Here is a 21,227-nt window from a genome sequence, read left to right on the forward strand (position 1 = left end):
TAGTAGCCGTGTCAAGTGTTATAAGAGCAAAACAACAATATCCACCCAGCACATTAAGTATTCAAGTAAAAACAGAAGTAATAGGCCAAAAAAAAAAAAGCCTAGAACGTATAATAACTTAGAATAGTTTAAAATCATAACCATAGCTTACCTGTTAGAATTCCTTTAACCACTACAGGTAAGTCCGTAATTTCTTTCAACCAATCGATACTGTCCCATTCAACACTTCCATTCATGCAGGATTGAAACGCAACAAATGCCGACTGGTCAGGTTCCACAATCTTGGTCGATTGTTCAATATTTCTGCTTCTAAAGTAGCCAGAACATAATTTCACTTAAACGAGTTTAAATGCTCAGTATCTAATTGTTGGCATTGCGATTTTGGGTAATTATCAGCGTGTGTGCAGTTTACAAATTTGTGTCGTCATGTTTTGAGAGCCTGACTTTGTGCACTTTTTGTAAACTCAAATATTTTGATTTTAGGATAGTTTCTACGTTGTGAAACCTCGCTTGTGAACCAACGTTTCCCACTCCTTAAGAAATTCCTTTCAGTGAGGAATGTTAACCGTTTTTGGAGAATAATTTTGGTATGTACTATCACTATGATATGTATTCACGAACACATAATAAACTACACAAAACGGGCGAGCGACTTGCACATAACTATAGCAAAGGATCCATTAAAAAAGAAACAAATGAAGTAGTTTTATGTACAGGGATGGGGAAATAAAAAATTCCAAAATAGACGAAGAAAGAAATTTGACAAAAAGGTTGGGAAATACGGGAACGTTCAACGTGAAATAAGTTTTGAAGAGCCAGGAGTAAAACCCATTGATCCTGTCCGATTTAAGTGAAAATAAATGCAGAAATAAATCTTACCTAATGGATGTATCAAAGTTAAATGGTCTTCCGTCTTCGTATCTGTGGTCACGATTTCTAAAAACCGGTTCATCGATAGTTACAATAAATCCTTTGAATCCGTTTTGTTCAGCTCTTCTCACAAAATGCTCTGTTACGATACGATTCTATGAAATATTTGAATATCAATAAGCCAAATATTTGCAAATCTAGAATAGATAGAGACTTCATTTACACACATATGTATAGAAAATTTTTAACCGTCATCATTTAGGGTCTAAAGCAGTGATTCCCAAACTTTTTGAGCCGCGCCTCATTTTTAGAATTAGTCAAGTCTCGCGACCAACCTCAAAAATAACTAGCTAGCAATAAGCTACAAATAACAGATAGTAAGGCGAAATTTTGTTTTATCCAACAAATACCTGTATATAGGGACCTCCAGAAATATGCGCACCAAGATGGCGCACAACCTGAACATAGTATGTGTGTACCGGTTAGGGTCCAGGTTGTGCGACATCTTGGTGTGCATACTTCTGGAGCACCGTAATAAAGAATTGTTAATGAGGGACGCGTTCCGCCGTTTGAGTACCACTGGTCTGAAGATTAGACAATCGGAATGTTGTAGTTTGATATTCACGACTATTTCTATTTCCAGTATTATGTCAAACGTCGAAAAATAATAGAATGAACTGATTTTCTATAACAGAGTTTTCTTTTTTAAGAATTTCGTGCTTATTCAGTCCGTCATTGATAAACTGTTGCTTGTATTAACTCTTCGCGCCCTGAGCCGCACTATAATACGGATGGCGAGAAACACCACCAACCTGAACCGCAGTAAATTGCGGGTAAAATATGACGTCATATCTCCGCTTCAACGGGCACGAGGCATACGATCTTGGTATCAATCGTTAGTGTGTTTCGAGCCCGTTATTATGAGCTATCGCTCGAACCATTCGAGCGTATTGGGCGATTTAAAGGGTGTTCCCCTTTTTTGATATTTTTCTGCTTTTTTCTCTGCAGTTGTATGTTTGTTCATTGAAAATTGAAGCTCGTAAACCACCAAAAATAGCTAGGGAACATTCGTTCTTTGTTTTGAGACTTCAGAGTAGACTTTGGACTATTCATTTGTCGTCGACACAGGGAATAGTGTTTATGACTGCGGACGAGAATCGTCTTTTTATTATTGTTATGCAGTTATTATTATGTTTTTTTGTTATTATGCAGTTGATTTCGGTTCTAAAGGGATATTGTTATATAAGACGTATTTGTAAGTTTATTAGGATTCTGGTAGCTATAAATCAGACAAGGTACCGTAATGGAGAATGAGAGCGATTTTGATGCAAGGTAAGTGCAATACCTGCATGCATTCTTCTGCTATTTTTTAAAAAAAATTTTCTTTATATTCTGAGAAAATGATAGTTTGTAAGCTGACTGTGGCAATTGTTTGAGCAAGCCTCATAGCTTGGACTTGTTATTAGTAATAATCCAGTCGTTAATCAACGCAATTTTTCTTTTAGTTCTGGTGACGAGTGAGTCATCTAGCTCCGATGAAGAGGTTGTCCCAGTCCCAGCTAGGCGCTATGCTGCAAGCACTGAAGATGTACCAGCTGAAGCAGCAGCGTCAACGGGCGGAATGTTCGGAGCTTCGAGCCCTCGGCGATCACGAGTTTGCAGGGTGTGTTCTGAACGGGACAAAAAAGAAAGAGAAGGCAGTAGCAGAAAATTGAAACAAAAAAGGTCTTCATATTGGTGTGAGAAATGCCAGGTAACACTTTGTGTTACCCCGTGTTTCGAGAAGTTTCACACCCTCCCAAACTATTGGGAATAGGAATCAAAACTTATGTGCAATATTGTGATGTTGACTTTATCAGAGACTGTGATTTTTGTTGACTTTGCCAGAGACTGTGATTTTTGTTGACTTTGTCAGAGACTGATTTTTCTTTTTACGTGCACCAAGGTGTTTTATGTACATACTGTGTAATTCTTCATTTTCGCTATTATTATTTCGTATGCACACTTTCTTTTCACATTGTTTTTCACCACTGTTATTCACATTCTTTCAACACTGACTGAATTTATTTTTTTTGTGTCATTTTTTACTCATATGTAAATATAAATATCTGATTTTTCGAAAACAAAATTTTCAATTTTTTCGAAAATTTCTGCCATTTACCTGAAATTCATCAGCCTACCATGACAATTTCATGTCAGTTAGAGAAAAACTGCAAATTTTCCCAATAAGGTTACACCTCTACCCTTCTTGTGAGTAAGTTTGATATGTGTAGTGTTTATAGTTTGTGTGTGAGTATTTTGTCTTTGAAAGTGGTCATTTTAGTCATATTTCGGACGAAATTTGAGAGCCGTAAAAAGTGTGTCAAAGCTGAGCCATGCCACTGGCTTGCTGTTAGAACAGGTGTGAAAAACTTAGTTTCCTGGTGCTGTGCTTGGAGTTGCCTTTCAAAAAAACCAAGAACTGTAGGGATTGGGCCTATGGTTAGCTTTTGACAATTTTTTAAAGTTTGTGAATTTTGTTCGAAAACGCCAGGAATATAGTGTTTTTTCGATATCGCGGTCCAGGGCAGAAAGAGTTGACGGGGTGTTCGCCACGTATAAATTTTTTATTATCGCAGACTTCTAAATGTAAACACGTGTTTATTACTATTTATTTTTACAATTTACTTTTTTCATACCAACCTTAGTTAATTGAAGTTGACACCATTTTATGCAGTTTGGCACCTCAGTTGCGATCTCTTCCATAGTTTTGTTACTCCATAAACTTACTGCCATTCCTACGCCAATTGATTCGGCGGCTGAATAAAAATCATTTCATATTGTGTTTTATTGTGTGTTATTAACTCAATCTAATGTTCGAGATATATAATATTGAAAGAAATATATGCTGCAGTCTATTTACCTCTTGCAGTACAAAATTCACCTTCTGGTGCACACAGACGATGTAATGCCGTTGGTGCAATACATATTGGAAAAGGTACTTTCGAACCAATTACTTCTGTCGCACAATTCACTCTGCTAACGTTCTTTAAATTCCTGGGTCGAAATCGCCATCTGTGTATAATATTGCATTTGAAATATTTTTCTCATTATTTTTTGATTCATTTATCCAACAACCATAACCCAGCAGTATTGAAGCAATACTTTTAAATAATGTTTGAGAAATATTATTTTCATGAATTCTCGAAGTTTGCTCTAAATTTGAATTCATAAGATATAACTTGTGCAAAATTCGAGATAGCGCACCAAGTTAGTAGCCGTGTCAAGTGTTATAAGAGCAAAACAACAATATCCACCCAGCACATTAAGTATTCAAGTAAAAACAGAAGTAATAGGCCAAAAAAAAACGTCAAAATGTTATTCGCCATATTAAATCGTTAATTTCCCTTTTAAATGCTTCACAATTTTCTTTTATAGTTTCTCCTCCTACAGCTCCTGCAGCAAAGTAGCCCCAATCATGTTGCGATAACTTTTTTCGAGCCTCTCCCTCATAATCGCTTACTGATAGCAATAAATTATCCATGGACAGAAGGTTTAAACTCTTCGCCAGTAAACTAAAATTGTAAGCATGTAGGAAAAGCACACACATATATAAGGGATTTATTTGCAATTCAACTCATGAGTCGACAGAATCAAAGATTCCCGGAAACAATACAATTGATTGCTTGAATTGATTAAACCTTAAATATCAATTGCGCGAAGTCTGGATCGTCACATACAAAATCTTTCTAATCTAAAATATACATCTTACTTCTGTCTACATTTAGAATTCAACACAACCCCTGCAATGGTTATTTGAATCAGTCGACAACTGAAATCGCTATCGCAATCGCGCAACTCATTTCGAGTCCAAATTGCAACAAAAGTCAAGTGCGATTTTTTTTATCACTGCCATTACCATATCTACTGGTGAGTTTGCGACACGTTCTAAACAAACACCGTTGTCGCCACATTGTATGTATACACTGATTCATTCAGGAAAACCATGCTTGAAGTATAAATCCAGGGAACTAACCACACTCGTTTTAACGAATGTCACACATGGCAGTGAGAAAATTCTCCAAACTAGCTGAGCTAGTTTAAGTACCAAGTTTATTGCATTGCCGTTAAAGCCTCCAATGACGTTTGAATCATGAAAGGTTCCTGTGGTTACATCTCTTGGTGATGCTCGGAGTCTTTCAAATAAATGAGCGTTTCTGTATATGCCAGACCGTCTCTGCGCACTTAAACATACTTATATATATCTGAATAAATTTTTATTCGACTCTCTGTGACACTTTCTATTCAATCTTTTTTTCGTGTACTGTTTTTTTCACGCGTCCTTCACCCCGAAAGACTATTTTGTCTCCTGTTTTACACTGTATGCATACGTTAAGTACTTTCAGTATTGATGGAAAAGAGAATTGCTGATTGACTGACGTACGTTATGTGCAGTAGATGTAGTTTTGTTAATTAGATTTCAGTTTAACTTTTATGTTTTTCAGACTTTCTTGTCGTTTAGTTTGAAGTCCTTTTTGTTTTTGTACAGTTTGGGCAGTTTATAATGTGTCCATATATAAACATATAAATATAAACTAAAACATATTATTAGTACAACAACAAAAACAAAATTCTTCTTTAAGTACGACTAAATTCTTCTTGGTTGGGAAAAGTGGGTTAAGTTAATTGCAAGCGTTAACTAGCTAATATTGATCAACCAATTAACCGGCTGAACTGTCTTAATTTTAAAGACGCCACAAAAACGATATGGTTTATTTAGTGTCTTGCAGCACCGTCCGCTGGAGACAAACATCGCGAAGAAAATTTTCCCACTACCTTGTGGTTCCATTACATTTGAACCCACGTACATTTGAACCCATGACAATTGCACCTGCATACTATTGCACCTATGGAATTTTTTTTGTTTTACGGATATTTGAACATATACTCACCCTAACCCATGGGTTTTAGCACCCGTATATAGATTCAACCCGCGGATATACGCATGGGTTCAAATGTACGGTCACCCTACCTTGTACCACTAACTCATTGTATATATATAAGACCAACTGCTGTTTCTGTATTAAACGTATATTCCCGTATAGCCATCTACCTATCCTTAAAGACGTTTCTAAACACTCTACGTGGATAGACCGCGTAAAACTATCTATAGAAAATTGCCCTATAATAGCGCAAAGCCATAGTTCACGCTGCCCCAGGCAACAGTTATAATAAATTCAACCATTTCGACAAATCTAATGTATGTCATTTTTATATAATTATCTTTTTTTTATCACGAATTGGCGGCCGCGATATATTTCTGTAGTATTGAATTAGAATGTCAAAAACTCCCACATTGATTTATAACGCATCATATCCTTTCATTGTTCTGTGTGGGATTCACGTCTTGCAGTGCAAGCAGAAAACGAACGCTTCGGGACTTACCCTCGCTATACTAGATTTGTTACTATGATGTCATAATTTGGCCTTGTACTAACTTATCAATTATCGACATTTTTCTTTGTCGAATAATAAACTGTAACTTTGCAATATACTGGCGATGTAATTAAAGACTTCACAAAAAATATTAATATCAGCATTTGCGCAAATCATATCGACCAATTTATCAATTTCTGCATATTTATTATGTCCTGGAGAAATTTAATTCAAAGTTTCGAGAAATATCTTGTTTCGTGAACAACTATGTCTGGTGTCGTTTGCAATTCTTCTATTGTAGAAACACCTGGAAACAAATTTATATAAATGAAGCATGTTACTCGTTAGTTGCAAAATGTAGCTTACTTTGTTTCACTTTTCGGCTGGTCTGTTAGAATTTATGGTGAGGTGTACATGATCGTGATTTTCACTCGCTATCTGGTAATTGAAATTTAGTGTGAATTTGATCTGTTTTAGTTACGGTATCACTTATTGCAAGTTGGTAATTTTGGCTGTTATTTGAAGTTTAGCATTGGAATCACTTTGGTTTTCTCAATAAAATTGTGAAAAACCACCAACTAATATCATGTTTTTGCATTAGGTTAAATGCCTCCAAAGTTCTTCAACGAAGTAAAACTGGAGTTGAAAAAGAAATTTTTGTCAATAGTGTTTAATTTAAGAAACAAGTTTTATTAAAAACGTTCAAACATGTAGTACATACCGGAATAGCACCAATGTTGCATTATGTTATATTAGGTATAAAGACTACCAACTCACCAAGAAATTGCATGGTGTAAATAAATTCGTTTTTGAGAATTTCTAGAACATTCCTCACACCTTCTTCCCCCTGAAAGGTATTGTTTCGTTTTACTATTGTCATATCAACAAAATATTCTACATGTCTATTAGAATACTTTGCACTAATTTCAGGAAAAATTCACTTTTTGCAAATGTAATCTTACTCTAGTTTCCGAAAGGGATGATCCTAAAATAAAATCGGCCACATGTTTCACCATCGAACATCATATATAATAATAGCAAATTGGATAACTCTCGGTATGTTGGCTCTCTTGAAAATATATGTTAAATACAGAAATGATCTTGTTACATGATTTGCATGCCAGTCCCCAGATTATGGGTCTTCCAACAAAAACCGCTTTTGCTCCGAGAGCGATTGCTTTTGCTACGTCTGTTCCTTTACGGATTCCTCCGTCAAAATAAACATCAACTCTGCCATTCACGGCCTTCACTACTTCTGGAAGAACGTCTATCTAAAATTAATGTCCAGTTTTAAACATGAAACTTCATGAGTTTACATAGGAGATGCAAATCATGGATATGGACATAAACTTACATGGACGTGACAACATAACAATCATTGGTATAAAATGATCTTCAGCTTTGTTAAAAAATGTCTTCAGCGGCAGAAAATTCACAAATGGGAATTAAAATCTTGCTTCGATTGGACTTTACAATACAGATTTAGATTTAAACTCTCATCGCGAATGAAAAGACGTCAAAAAGAAAAATGATATGAACAACATGCGTTTCCTATTTTCTCTTTCATTACTTATCGATCTCGATCGGTAAATATGTTGATAAGTATTTGTCTGTCTGTTCGTTTATCTGGTGTTGCGGAGCCCCTGAAAAGGTTGACCATTATTCGCGGAGCCCCAAAAGAAATGTTAAAATTGTAGCTTTCCGATAAATATTCCTGAGTAAGTTAAAAGTACTTAACTTAATTTAAAGGCTAAACCTTTTTTTAATGGGGTTAATGCAAGTCATAAATAAATCAAAATTTCAAAGATAAATTATATATACTCTTACTAAAGCTGTAAATTTGACACTTGACAAACATATTAATAAACTAGGGGTCGAATCTTTTCCCTTTTGACATTTTCGGAAGACTTAAAACTAAAAGGCTGCTAATAACGTGCGCGATTGCATTTTGTTACAATCACCGATAGTTTTCGTCAGCATGGCATGTTAAACATCTTTACGCCAGTGTTTATTCTCCCTAAATCAAAAATTTTCTTCGGCTTATACACGTATTGTTCCACAATGACGACGATGATTGCTTTTTTGTTCTCGTGGGGAATTATGAGTTCAATGTGAAAAACATGTTACCATATATAGTCATCGGCGACGAAATGCTAAAAATAATAATTAATAATAAAGAGGTAAATCCGCAACTCAAATTTCTTGATTGAAAAACGGCATTCCAAAATATTAAATTTTAAAATAAAAGATCACACTATAAGTTTGGTTTTAGCAGACTCACGTCAGAATAAAAACGCTTTTATAGGCATTGTAAATCACAAAATTTGGTGTAATGTTAGGTTTTCTTTGGTTATTCGTAGTACAGTAACTGAGAAATCGAAACACAGTCAATTGTATGCGCGATTTACCTTTTTTTTATTCTGAAACTACCGACGGAGCCGCATGCATTAAAATAAATTTCAATCGTATTTTGCCCAGATCTTGTGATTTTTTTAACGGCGATATCTTGCTTAATAATAATCTCGAGTGCAAAAGAACAAATCAAGTTTGACAAATTCAAAGATCGCAAAAATACGACTCCAATTTATTCATAGGTGGCAGTTTATCACGTATTTTATGTTATTTTAGAATAGTATTCCTTCATTTTAGTAATCCTAATAGTAATCTCGAATGAAACTTGAGTAACTATGAGTACAATTGAATTATTACGACGAGACACTTTAAATGCTCGCATCGGCCATACATTGAATATTTTACGCAACAGAAATCTCGTTATCCGTTTTTTATAATCGCAAAGAATGTTGCGCGGAAATTTCCGATTCAAATCCCCACCTCTTGAGAATCCTGGCTGCGCTCCAGCTTATAAATAATGTCATTTTTCGATTCCGCCTCTTTGCCATATTTCGAGGCTATAATGTTGTCAAATTTTATCAAAGCTGTTATTGTTTCTTTGAACAGTTACAAAACTAGTCATTATTTTAAAAAGTAATCGGATAGCTCACGGAGCCCCTAGGTTTCTCTCGCGGAGCCCTGGGGCTCCGTACGGAGCACTTTGAGAACCTATGTGTTAGACTATTTCGTATGCTACGTGATATCTCACGAAAGCGAGGTTGAATCTGCTCCGAATTTTGCATGATCATTCATCATATCTCGAACCAGAAGCCTATTGATTTTGCATGAAATATGTCGTATAAGCGAGTTATTAAATAATTAGTGATGAGACACGCGGTGTCGCTATTGGGTCAGAGCGATAGAATTGAAACTGCAGTTCCTGTTCTGGAGGATCCCCTAACTTTCGTCGCTGCGAACGATTGTGTGCGATCGATAAGTCGGTGGTATCCGATCGCTGTCTAGCTATTACTTATCGATCTTAAGATCGGTAAGTATGTTGATAGGTATTTGTCTGTTTGTTTGTTTGTTTGTTAGATACACGCGATATCTCACGAAAGCGAGGTCGAATCTGCTCCAAATTTTGCATATGCATTCATCATAGTTCGGAAGCCTATTGATTTTCGATGAATTATGTCGTATAATTAGCGAGTTATTAATTAATTAGTGATGGGACACACGGTGTCACTATGGAGTAAGAGCGCTGTTTTGGGTCTCCGACCGATATTCTTGTTATTTCAGTTGATTAAAAGCAATCAATCACAATAGCTAAAAGTTGTGAGACAAAAAAACAAAAACTTGAAATATATATTAAAGATTAAAACAAAGTGTGTAGTTGTCGGAATATGTCAAAACATTGTGGTAACTCTTAATACATGAATCGGTCGAAGCCAGAACAGAACAATATCTGATATTTCTCACCATCTATAGAGTCTATATTCATGTATACTCACTGTCGCGAATGTACTATCCAATATTCGTCCGCCATGGTTTGAGACAATGATTCCGTCAACTTTGTGTTCAACTGCCTTAATTGCCATTTCCGCTTTTAATATAAAAATAATGAAAAGTTCTTTAAAGAATGTTGGTATTCAATGTTTTATCCATTTATAATTTCCTTATTTGCAATACAAAGCCTAGAACGTATAATAACTTAGAATAGTTTAAAATCATAACCATAGCTTACCTGTTAGAATTCCTTTAACCACTACAGGTAAGTCCGTAATTTCTTTCAACCAATCGATACTGTCCCATTCAACACTTCCATTCATCCAGGATTGAAACGCAGCAAATGCCGACTGGTCAGGTTCCACAATCTTGGTCGATTGTTCAATATTTCTGCTTCTAAAGTAGCCAGAACATAATTCCACTTAAACGAGTTTAAATGCTCAGTATCTAATTGATGGCATTGCGATTTTGGGTAATTATCAGCGTGTGTGCAGTTTACAAATTTGTGTCGTCATGTTTTGAGAGCCTGACTTTTTGTGCTTGATTTTGTGCACTTTTTGTAAACTCAAATATTTCGATTTTAGGATAGTTTCTACGTTGTTGAACCTTGCTTGTGAACCAACGTTTCCCACTCCTTAAGAAATTCCTTTCAGTGAGGAATGTTAACCGTTTTTGAAGAATAATTTTGGTATGTACAATCACTATGATATGTATTCACGAACACATAATAAACTGCACAAAACGGGCGTACGACTTGCGCATAACATTAGCAAAGGATTCAATAAAAATGAAATAAAAGTAGTTTTATGTACAGGGATGGAGGAATAAAAAATTCCAAAATAGACGAAGAAAGAAATTTGACAAAAAGGTTGGGAAACACGGGAAACGTTCAACGTGAAATAAGTTTTGAAGAGCCAAGAGTAAAATCCATTGATCCTGTCCGATTTAAGTGAAAATAAATGTAGAAATAAATCTTACCTAATGGATGTATCAAAGTTAAATGGTCTTCCGTCTTCGTATCTATGGTCACGATTTCTAAAAACTGGTTCATCGATAGTTACAATAAATCCTTTGAATCCGTTTTTTTCAGCTCTTCTCACAAAATGCTCTGTTACGATACGATTCTATGAAATATTTGAATATCAATAAACCAAATATTTGCAAATCTAGAATAGATAGAGACTTTAAATACATACATAAATATAGAAAATTTTTAACCGTCATCATTTAGGGTCTAAAGCAGTGGTTCTCAAACTTTTTGAGCCGCGCCTCATTTTTAGAATTTGTCAAGTCTCGCGACCAACCTCAAAAATAACTAGCTAGCAATAAGCTACAAATAACAGATATTAAGGCGAAATTATGTTTTATTCAACAAATACGTGTATAAAGGGACCTCCAGAAATATGCGCACCAAGATGGCGACAACCTGAAGATAGTATGTGTGTACCGGTTAGGGTTCAGGTTGTGCGACATCTTGGTACTTCTGGAGCACCGTAATAAAGAATTGGTAATGAGGGACGCGTTCCGCCGTTTGAGTACCACTGGTCTGAAGATTATACAATCGGAATGTTGTAGTTTGATATTCACAACTATTTCTATTTCCAGTATTATGTCAAATTTGGTATGGTTGAAAAATAATAGAATGAACTGATTTTCTATAACAGAGTTTTCTTTTTTAAAGAATTTCGTTCTTATTCAGTCCTTCATTGTTAAACTGTTGCTTGTATTAAAACGGGGTGTTCGCCACGTATAATTTTTTTTATTATTGCAGACTTTCAAATGTAAACACATGTTTATTACTATTTACTTTTACTTTTTTCATACCAACCTTAGTCAATTGAAGTTGACACCATTTTATGCAGTTTGGCACCTCAGTTGCGATCTCTTCCATCGTTTTGTTACTCCATAAACTTACTGCCATTCCTACGCCAAGTGATTCGGCGGCTGAAAAAAAAATCATTTTATATTGTGTTTTATTGTGTGATATTAACTCAATCTAATGTTCGAGATATATAATATTGAAAGAAATATATGCTGCAGTCTATTTACCTCTTGCAGTACAAAATTCACCTTCTGGTGCACACAGACGATGAAATGCCGTTGGTGCAATACATATTGGAAAAGGTACTTTCGAACCAATTACTTCTGTCGAGCAATCCACTCTGCTAACGTTCGTTAAATTCCTGGGTCGAAATCGCCATCTGTGTATAATATTGCATTTGAAATATTTTTCCCATTATTTTTTGATTCATTTATCCAACAACCATAACCCAGCAGTATTGAAGCAATACTTTTAAATAATGTTTGAGAAATATTATTTCCATGAATTCTTGAAGTTTGCTCTAAATTTGAATTCAAAAGATATTACTTGTGCAAAATTCGAGATAGCGCACCAAGTTGGTAGCCGTGCAAAGTGTTATAAGAGCAAAACAACAATATCCACCCAGCACATCAAGTATTCAAGTAAAAACAGAAGTAATAGGCCAAAAAAAAACGTCAAAATATTATTCGCCATATTAAATCGTTAATTTCCCTTTTAAATGCTTCACAATTTTCTTTTATAGTTTCTCCTCCTACAGCTCCTGCAGCAAAGTAGCCCCAATCATGTTGCGATAACTTTTTTCGAGCCTCTCCCTCATAATCGCTTACTGATAGCAATAAATTATCCATGGACAGAAGGTTTAAACTCTTCGCCAGTAAACTAAAATTGTAAGCATGTAGGAAAAGCACACACATATATAAGGGATTTATTTGCAATTCAACTCATGAGTCGACAGAATCAAAGATTCCCGGAAACAATACAATTGATTGCTTGAATTGATTAAACCTTCTCGGTAGGATTCAAAATAGGTAACAAAAAATATCAATTGCGCGAAGTCTGGATCGTCACATACAAAATCTTTCTAATCTAAAATATACATCTTACTTCTGTCTACATTTAGAATTCAACACAACCCCTGCAATGGTTATTTGAATCAGTCGACAACTGAAATCGCTATCGCAATCGCGCAACTCATTTCGAGTCCAAATTGCAACAAAAGTCAAGTGCGATTTTTTTTATCACTGCCATTACCATATCTACTGGTGAGTTTGCGACACGTTCTAAACAAACACCGTTGTCGCCACATTGTATGTATACACTGATTCATTCAGGAAAACCATGCTTGAAGTATAAATCCAGGGAACTAACCACACTCGTTTTAACGAATGTCACACATGGCAGTGAGAAATTTCTCCAAACTAGCTGAGCTAGTTTAAGTACCAAGTTTATTGCATTGCCGTTAAAGCCTCCAATGACGTTTGAATCATGAAAGGTTCCTGTGGTTACATCTCTTGGTGGTGCTCGGAGTCTTTCAAATAAATGAGCGTTTCTGTATATGCCAGACCGTCTCTGCGCACTTAAACATACTTATATATATCTGAATAAATCTTTATTCGACACTCTATGACACTTTTTATTCAATCTTTTTTCCGTGTACTGTTTTTTCGCGCCTTTCTTCACCCCGAAAGACTATTTTGTCTTCTATTTTACACTGTATGCATACGTTAGGTACCTTCAAAATTGATGGGAAAGAGAATTGCTGATTGACTGACGTACGTTATGTGCAGTAGATGTAGTTTTGTTAATTAAATTTCAGACCGCTTAGTACAACTGAGGGTCTTAGTTGCGGATTCGTCGGGTATCATCTAGTTCCAGTAGCCTATCCCTTGTTTCAGATGCGGACTAGAGGGGCATATAATCCGCGATTGTCGCAGTCCACGGGCTCTTCACGATCTATGGCATGCCAACACGGTAAGCGAACAGGTCAACGAGATTGTCCAAATAATGCGGGTGGACCAACATATTTTTTGTTCCGACAACCAGGACATATAGCAGAAACTTTTCCATGACCACTGAACAAAATCCAGCAACTACTACTTCCACCTCAAACCAGTCTTTAAACTCATGACAGCAAGAATGAGATCCGCATTCACTGCTAACATGATTTCCGATGACGATATAGGAACCCACTATTTTTGACTACGATTTCTTCACTTACATGGAATAATGAATGACATGTCAAGGGTTCAGTAAATAATGTGCCTGGGCGGATGTCTGGCTCATTAACACCACTTTTTATTCCAATTTACAAAATACTTAAGACTTTCCATAGCTGTTTCCTTTTCGAGTATCACCTCGAAGGGCCAACGGTTATTGGTTTTATATGGTGCAATGGATGTCAACCTGACTATCGATAGCTGGTTGCCAATCTTGGGTTACGGATGGGTATTCTTGGTGTGGACTATTCTGGCAAATGGGACCCTGTTCGGGTCGTTTGGTTTTTGAGGGACAAAATATTAGGCTTCAGCGTCAAACATCGGTTCCCTGCTCGTTCTGGAAGTGTTGTACTCACTCAATTTCGACAGACTTGGCCCGCCCACATAGTAGCCGTCGTCGAGTCAAGGGGAATAGGCAACACCGAATTGGTTGCTTTGTTGGCGCTGGTCGACCCATCTAGGAAGAAAGTGCCGTTTAGATGAATAATGCAACTGAATATTATGCTGGCTTGTCCGCTGAATCTTTATTTGACATAGCCCAACCACATTTCGTCCGCCAAGTAATTGTGTCTCCTGTTTCGGAAAAGACGGACGGACGAGCCAGACAGTTTGCCTGAACATCTGCGAGATATGATTACAACGGCGGAAGTACTTTTGGCTGATCAATGGCAACAATTGCCTTTTTTGATGAGAGAGTTTAAATTGTCAATCCGGATGGGGAACTTGGGCGCACGACAATGGTTCATCATCACATATTAACTACAAGAGAGCTGTGCTCAAATATATGGACACGTCACAAGGTGTCGCCATTTTTTATTCTGACACATAAAAAACGAATCTGTTGAAGTGCACAGAATTTTTCGAAATAAGTAAAAGTGATAGCCTTCTGGCAAAAAAAATCAATCTTCAACCACTGAAAATTTCAAAGCAATTGGTCCAGTATTCGAAGAGAAAAGCGATTTCATCATGACGAAAGAGAAGAATAATAACAATAACATAATATTGAAACGATCGTTATGTACACTGACGTGTCCAACAATACTGCAGCCTATTCGACAGGCAGTCCGGAGCCTGGGTTGGACAATGAGACAAATAGCGGAGGACGCTGTAGACAAAATGCTTGAACTAGGGATGATTGAGCTGAGTGATAGCCCGCACTTGCCATCAATTGTTCTGATACGGGTGTATCCGTTTTTGTAGTGATTTTTGATAGCTTCATTCAATCACTTACTAGGATACCTACGCTTATTACTTATCGATTTTAATCGGTAAGTATGTTGATAGGTATTCGTCTGTCTGTCTGTTAGATGCACGCGATATCTTACGAAAACGAGATTGAATATGTTCCAGATTTTGCATGTGCATTTATCATTATCTTGGACCAGAAGCCTATTGATTTTGGGCGAATTATGTCGTATAATTAGCGAGTTATTAATTAATTAGTGATGGGACACAAGGTGTCACTATAGAGTAAGAGCGCTGTTTTGGGGATCCCCTAATTTTCGATCGATAAGTCTTCGGTCTGACCGATATTCTCGTTTTTGTCATTATTAGTGTTCATCTGTTGCTTAATATTTTATAATGGAGAATAAAACATTCTTGTATAAAGTTCTATGTAGAAGAAGGGAGGGGGTGGGGAATGTGACGACCCATATTTTTAGATTTATAACACCATTATTTGATTTTACTGTTAGATTCTGTATTATAATGTTCGAGACACCAAGGCGCTGTAGCACCGTCCGTCAGTCTTTTGTTTGTATTGAGTTGTTTTCAGCTCATTTCGTAAATAATTAGTTAGTTAGCTGGTTAGCTATATATATATACCAGATTTTAGGGTTTCTCTCCAAATTTCAGTTCTTTTATTGTATATATATATTTATGTATAATGTTTTTTCTTACGATGTTCATACCGGGTGTTTGTTAATTTTATTGCATCCTTTCTGTTCTATCGAGTTCATGGGAATATTTGGTTGTATTAAGACTGTTAGGTTATACATGAGATTAAAATAGCATTAATTGAAGTGAATATTGAGAAAAAGATTGACATCAGACCAAATTGGAAGATATTTCAAGCCGGGAAAAGTCGTAGGCTACATAGATTGACGGTACGTTTCACACTTTCCTGACGTAATCAAATATTGATTAGGGCTGACCTTGACAATCATGATAAAATGAAGAGACTCGGCTTGCCCTGTAAGCATGAGGGATAGCAGCCTATAAGTAATTACGTTATAACACGAGCCAAGTATATTCATTTTATTGTGAGTGTCGAGCCCTAATCAATATTTAAACGGATAATAAAGGATTGTCGTATGGGATCTGCTACTATCAAGTTGTGGAAAGTTATTATTATGTCCATTGTTATGTTGAGGATGATTTAGAAACACTCAGTGTTTTAAACACGCAAAGTGCTTCTTATTTGTGTAATCTGCAATGTCACTGCTAAATTTTAAATAACATTTGTGTCACTTGTATTCCTACTTGTTTGCATTAGTCGATGACTGCATGTAATCTTTTATAGTTTGAACGTCTTTCAAGGTTTTAGCTGTAATGCAAATACGTGATACTTGAAAGAAAACTTTTCACTGGCATGTGTGACTTCCGTAAAATCCAGTGTTAAGCTCCCTTGGTTTGTACTTAAAACATAGTTTTCCTTAATTAATGTCGTTGTGTGCATACGATGCGGCGACAGTGGTGTTTGATCAAAGCGTGTCGCAAACTCCCAAGTATAGATATATATGGTACTGGTAGCGCCATAGTCGGCCACTGTAAGGGTTATGTAGAATTCTTGAAAGAGGGAATGACTGTAGTAAGCTATGTTTTTAGATTAGAAAGATTTTGTATGTAATGATTCAGACTTGCACGAGTGATATTTTACGACCTATTTTTGAATATTTGTAGTTACCGAGGCTGATGGCAATGTCTCAGGAAGGTCGCCAGCCAGCCTTAGTTCACTGTTTGAATCTAAATTGAATTGCGTACGACGTAAGGAATCTGACAGTAATCCATTTATAAAATCTCCCTTGCCCGTATCCTACTGATGCCAGATTGATTTCGCACCTTTTAAACGTTCATAGTTGTTCCAAAATAACGGTATGGGATTAGTATGTAGTATATAGGGAGAAATATTTATATATTCTATTTTCGGAATATGAAAATTTGTTTTTGAAACACCACTCATTCATATATATATTACATCCGTTCGACCGTGAACAAATCGTCTGCAAAGAAAGTATTATAGATGAGTCGTGCTTGATTCACTTCTCACACTCTTGTCGCTTTCAGTCTGGCAAAAAGATAAATTGTAAAACCGATCAATTGTATGGTTTCCTCAAATCTAGGATTCTGTCGGCTCGTTAGATAATTGCACGTGCTTACACTTTCCTGCTTGCTTACAATTTCAGTTAACTCGCAAATATTTAAAACATTTTAGTCCATGGAGAACTTATTGCTATCAGTAAGCCATTATGAGGAAGAAGCTCGAAGAAAGTTATCGCAACATGATTTGGGCTATTTTGCTTTTGCTGCAGGAGCAAGAGAAACCATGAAAGAAAACTGTGAAGCATTTAAAAGGAAAAATAATCATTGTTTAGCTCAGCGGTTCACAAAGGATGCGCCGCGAAAATTAACAGAATTGTGTAAAACATGACTAAAATATGATTGAATATTTTACCTATTGTATTTAAAATAAATGTTTTATTGTTTCTTATTTTAAATGCTGTTTATATGAATCAATGAATTCATTTTACCTTTCTATGTCGTTTGCTTTCTGTTACGTAGTGTCTGTTACGTAATAATAGAAATAGACACAACTTGCTGCAATTTTGCGAGCTGCAGTTTATTTATCTGCTGAACCGCGATTTGCGAACATGCTCGATTTTTTCAGCATTTCAAAGTAAAATCAGGCAGAGGTGAAGAAAAAGAGTTGACCTTTTGCCTTTATTTCTTGGGCCTACATGTTTGCAAAATTTATAAAAGACATAAAGTACACATTAAAGATCACACATTAAGTTTTAATTAAAAGGAGCATTTTTTCGTTCAATTCATCGTGAGTTTTTACACTGATAATTTGGGACCGCACGAACAAAAATTTTGGGAACCGCTGGTTTAGCTTTTACAACTCTTTGCGCGGTAACTAATTTGGTGGGATATCTTGAATACGCAATGTAAAATCGGAAATATCTGGTTTAAGATATCACAAAAACTTTGCACAATATTTAAATTTTGCATCCTAATTTAAAGTTATTCAGAATTACTTCAATACTGTTAGGGTTGCAAAACTTGAAATTGCAACATTGTCGGGAAAATGTATAAAAAAATATTTAAATTGTAAAATTATACACAGATGGCGATTTCGACCCAGGATTTTAAAGAACGTTAGCCGAGTGGATTGCTCGACAGAAGTAATTGGTTCAAAAATACCTTTTCCAATATGTATTGCACCAACGGCATTTCATCGTATGTGTGCGCCAGAAGGTGAATTTTGTACCGCAAGAGGTAAAGTGACTGCAGCATATATTTCTTTTAATAATATATATCTCGAACATTAATTGCAAGTTTCACAAAATATAAAATGATTTTTATTCAGCCGCCGAATCACTTGGCGTAGGGATGGCAGTAAGTTTATGGAGTAACAAAACGATGGAAGAGATCGCATCTGAGGTGCCAAACTGCATAAAATGGTGCCACGTTCAATTCATCAAGGTTGGTATGGAAGTATCAATTATTCTACTTCATAGTAATAAATATCCGTGCTTACATTTAGTAGTCTGTAAACATAAAACATAAACTCCGATTAAGGTACTACCGCAGTATGTGAACTAGGTTTGGGGTAGGCCATAATTTTATACTGATTTTACCTATCTTAGTTCTATTACGAGTTCCTGGACTGTCTGTGTTAGCCTCTCGTCCATAGGTTTCAGTCCCTTTACACAACTTTTGTAATGAATGTGAAATATGCGAACAAAAATAATCATCTCCATAATGGTACACATACTTCTGGAATCCCGATTAATTCAAGCAACAATTTGACGATGACTAAGTAAGCATCAAATCCTAAATGCTGAAATACCCCAACTGGGTTATTGAAAATCAGTTCATTTATTTCGACCTGACAAAGTTCAGCACATTACTGGAAATTTAAAGAGTTATGAAGGACGACAACGGTCGTCATCAACCCACGACATTCCGTATTCATAAACTTCAAAACCTCTAACTCAGAAAAGAATGATTAAGTGTTTTCCTACACATGTATTTGAAGTCTCTGTCAATTCTAGATTCACTTTAGTACTTTCTTTACCTTACTAATATTCAAATATTTCATAGAATCGTATCGTAACAGAACATTTTGTGAGAAGAGCTGAGCAAAACGGATTCAAAGGATTTATAGTAACTATCGATGAACCGGTTTTTAGAAATCGTACTCATAGATACGAAGACGAAAAACCACTCAAGTTTGAAACATCTATTGTGTGAGTATTATGTCTAGAGGTATTTAAACTCAGATCAAAATAGAACATGATCAATGAAATATAGTCCACACTCGTCAGACGTATAACGATTAACGTCTAAAACGCCAAATATTCTGAATATATTCAGATATATATTACTATGCTAGTGCTTGCCAAACATGACATAGCAATAACTGTATACGTGCTATTAATGAGTTGAAATCGCAATGGAAGTTATTGATTCCTGGAATTTTTAACCTTTTTTTATTCGATTCATTTCTGGTCATTGTAGATCAATCAAATTTGTGGAACCTGAAGAGCCGGCCTTTGTTGCGTTTACATCCTGGATGGATGGAAGTGCTGAATGGGACAGTATTGATTGGTTGAAAGGAATTACCAAGTTACCTGTAGTAATCAAAAGAATTCTGACAGATAAGCTATGGTTCTAATTGAGTACATAGTTATAACGTATACCAGGGGTCGGCAACCCCTGGCACGCGTGCCAATTGTGGCACGAGAGAGGATTTCTCATGGCACGCCAAGTGATTTGATGCAGATCAGATATTTATTTTAGTAGTTTGACCAAAATTCTACATTTGAACAAAAATTAACAATTCGACAAATCCTTTGAAAAAACATGTAATGTTTAACTGCAACGACGGAAAGCCGAAATTGTTGCCACTTTTCGTTACTTTCGGAAAAGCGATGGATCAGAGGCCTAAATCTGTACGGGAATTCAGTGTAGATAAGCATATGCGGTGCAGCGGTGCCAGATTTGGCTACTTTCAGAAACGCTTCGCTACCTGAAACTACTCGTTCACCTACTAGCAACTTTTTATACTATTGTTGGGTTACTTTTTGCCCTTAGTCGTGAAATATTGAATATTATTTCATCAATTCATACTTTTGGGCGATTCGTACAGCTTTTTGCTAAAATCGCCGATTATTTTTGTCAGCGTGACGTGTTATTTTGACCGTAAACACTTTCAAGTCGGTGTTTATTCTCCCAGAATCGAAAAAAGTATTTCACGTCAACGATAATAACTATTTTCTTTTTGTATTCGCCCAGAATTGTGAATTGGCTAAGAGTTATTATACAATAATCGGCAGCGAGTTGCTTTTTAAGTCTAAAAGGAGTGGGGCACCGACGCAAATTTCTTTATTGAAAAGCGGCAATATAAAATACTAAAAATAAAACCGTAAATAATTTGTTGTACGAGGCCCGTGACAGATTAAAAACGCTTCTTTAGGCATTGTAAATTGCAAAATTTCGTGTGCCTATTGCACACATAAGTTTGAGCGGCATTGAGAATCATAAGGCCATTAGAATAGAAACACGGTTAAATGTTCTCGTTTATCAAATTTCGACTTTTGGTCAACAATGATTCAAACTCAGTCTCTGTGTTGATACGCTTCTGTCTAAGCGTGGTTAAGGATGGCAAGCCCTCAAACGTTTTGTCAGCTGCAGAGTCGCCTTCTTCCGTAAATGTCGACGATGAAGCCACTGTTGCTTCAGATTCTTTAGTATTTGACTTCTTCAACAAATGCGTCATATTCAACTTTGTCAGATTTAGGCACACAGATGTTCCATGTCATACGCGTTTATTGTAAAACGGT

General features: G+C 36.1%; 3 protein-coding genes across 5 annotated transcripts; 2 read left to right on the forward strand and 1 right to left on the reverse strand.

The window, feature by feature from the left end:
* The first annotated feature begins 2,057 nt into the window (after nucleotides 1-2,057).
* On the forward strand, nucleotides 2,058-2,839 carry LOC144422058 (uncharacterized). The gene is made up of 2 exons (XM_078111794.1): nucleotides 2,058-2,202; nucleotides 2,376-2,839. The coding sequence occupies exons 1-2, from the start codon at nucleotides 2,181-2,183 to the stop codon at nucleotides 2,684-2,686; spliced, it is 333 nt and encodes a 110-aa protein (XP_077967920.1). The 5' UTR covers nucleotides 2,058-2,180; the 3' UTR covers nucleotides 2,687-2,839.
* A 4,468-nt stretch (nucleotides 2,840-7,307) lies between these two features.
* LOC144422125 (2-Hydroxyacid oxidase 1-like) lies at nucleotides 7,308-13,363 on the reverse strand. The gene is made up of 7 exons (XM_078111958.1): nucleotides 12,656-13,363; nucleotides 12,172-12,323; nucleotides 11,951-12,066; nucleotides 11,101-11,246; nucleotides 10,361-10,518; nucleotides 10,128-10,219; nucleotides 7,308-7,556 (listed from the first exon to the last, which is right to left on the reverse strand). The coding sequence occupies exons 1-7, from the start codon at nucleotides 12,856-12,858 to the stop codon at nucleotides 7,308-7,310; spliced, it is 1,116 nt and encodes a 371-aa protein (XP_077968084.1). The 5' UTR covers nucleotides 12,859-13,363.
* A 4,047-nt stretch (nucleotides 13,364-17,410) lies between these two features.
* LOC120327004 (2-Hydroxyacid oxidase 1-like) lies at nucleotides 17,411-20,580 on the forward strand. Of its 3 annotated transcripts, none has more exons than XM_078112004.1 (5): nucleotides 17,411-17,796; nucleotides 18,506-18,657; nucleotides 18,749-18,864; nucleotides 19,486-19,631; nucleotides 19,903-20,580. In XM_078112004.1, the coding sequence occupies exons 1-5, from the start codon at nucleotides 17,597-17,599 to the stop codon at nucleotides 20,057-20,059; spliced, it is 771 nt and encodes a 256-aa protein (XP_077968130.1). In that variant the 5' UTR covers nucleotides 17,411-17,596; the 3' UTR covers nucleotides 20,060-20,580. The 3 variants fall into 3 exon arrangements, with proteins under 3 accessions (XP_077968130.1, XP_077968131.1, XP_077968132.1); XM_078112005.1 differs by having other exon boundaries at nucleotides 17,416-17,731; nucleotides 18,504-18,657; XM_078112006.1 differs by having other exon boundaries at nucleotides 17,656-18,208.
* Nucleotides 20,581-21,227: the final 647 nt, after the last annotated feature.

Source organism: Styela clava, chromosome 4 (assembly GCF_964204865.1).
Source record: "Styela clava chromosome 4, kaStyClav1.hap1.2, whole genome shotgun sequence".
NCBI lineage: Eukaryota > Metazoa > Chordata > Ascidiacea > Stolidobranchia > Styelidae > Styela > Styela clava.

What these genes read in the sequence shown, in the direction of transcription:
- LOC144422058 (XM_078111794.1), top strand. Translation starts at nt 2,181, where the DNA reads ATGAGAGCGATTTTGATGCAAG. An exon ending in GAGAGCGATTTTGATGCAAG is followed by an intron (nt 2,203 to 2,375) that starts GTAAGTGCAATA and finishes TTTTTCTTTTAG; the next exon opens with TTCTGGTGACGAGTGAGTCA.
- LOC144422125 (XM_078111958.1), bottom strand. Translation starts at nt 12,858, where the DNA reads ATGTGTGTGCTTTTCCTACATGCTTACAATTTTAGTTTACTGGCGAAG. An exon ending in TGAATTTTGTACTGCAAGAG is followed by an intron (nt 12,067 to 12,171) that starts GTAAATAGACTG and finishes TTTTTTTTTCAG; the next exon opens with CCGCCGAATCACTTGGCGTA. An exon ending in AACTTTGATACATCCATTAG is followed by an intron (nt 10,519 to 11,100) that starts GTAAGATTTATT and finishes TGGCTACTTTAG; the next exon opens with AAGCAGAAATATTGAACAAT.
- LOC120327004 (XM_078112004.1), top strand. Translation starts at nt 17,597, where the DNA reads ATGGAGAACTTATTGCTATCAGTAAGCCATTATGAGGAAGAAGCTCGA. An exon ending in TGAATTTTGTACCGCAAGAG is followed by an intron (nt 18,658 to 18,748) that starts GTAAAGTGACTG and finishes ATTTTTATTCAG; the next exon opens with CCGCCGAATCACTTGGCGTA. An exon ending in GCCACGTTCAATTCATCAAG is followed by an intron (nt 18,865 to 19,485) that starts GTTGGTATGGAA and finishes AATATTTCATAG; the next exon opens with AATCGTATCGTAACAGAACA.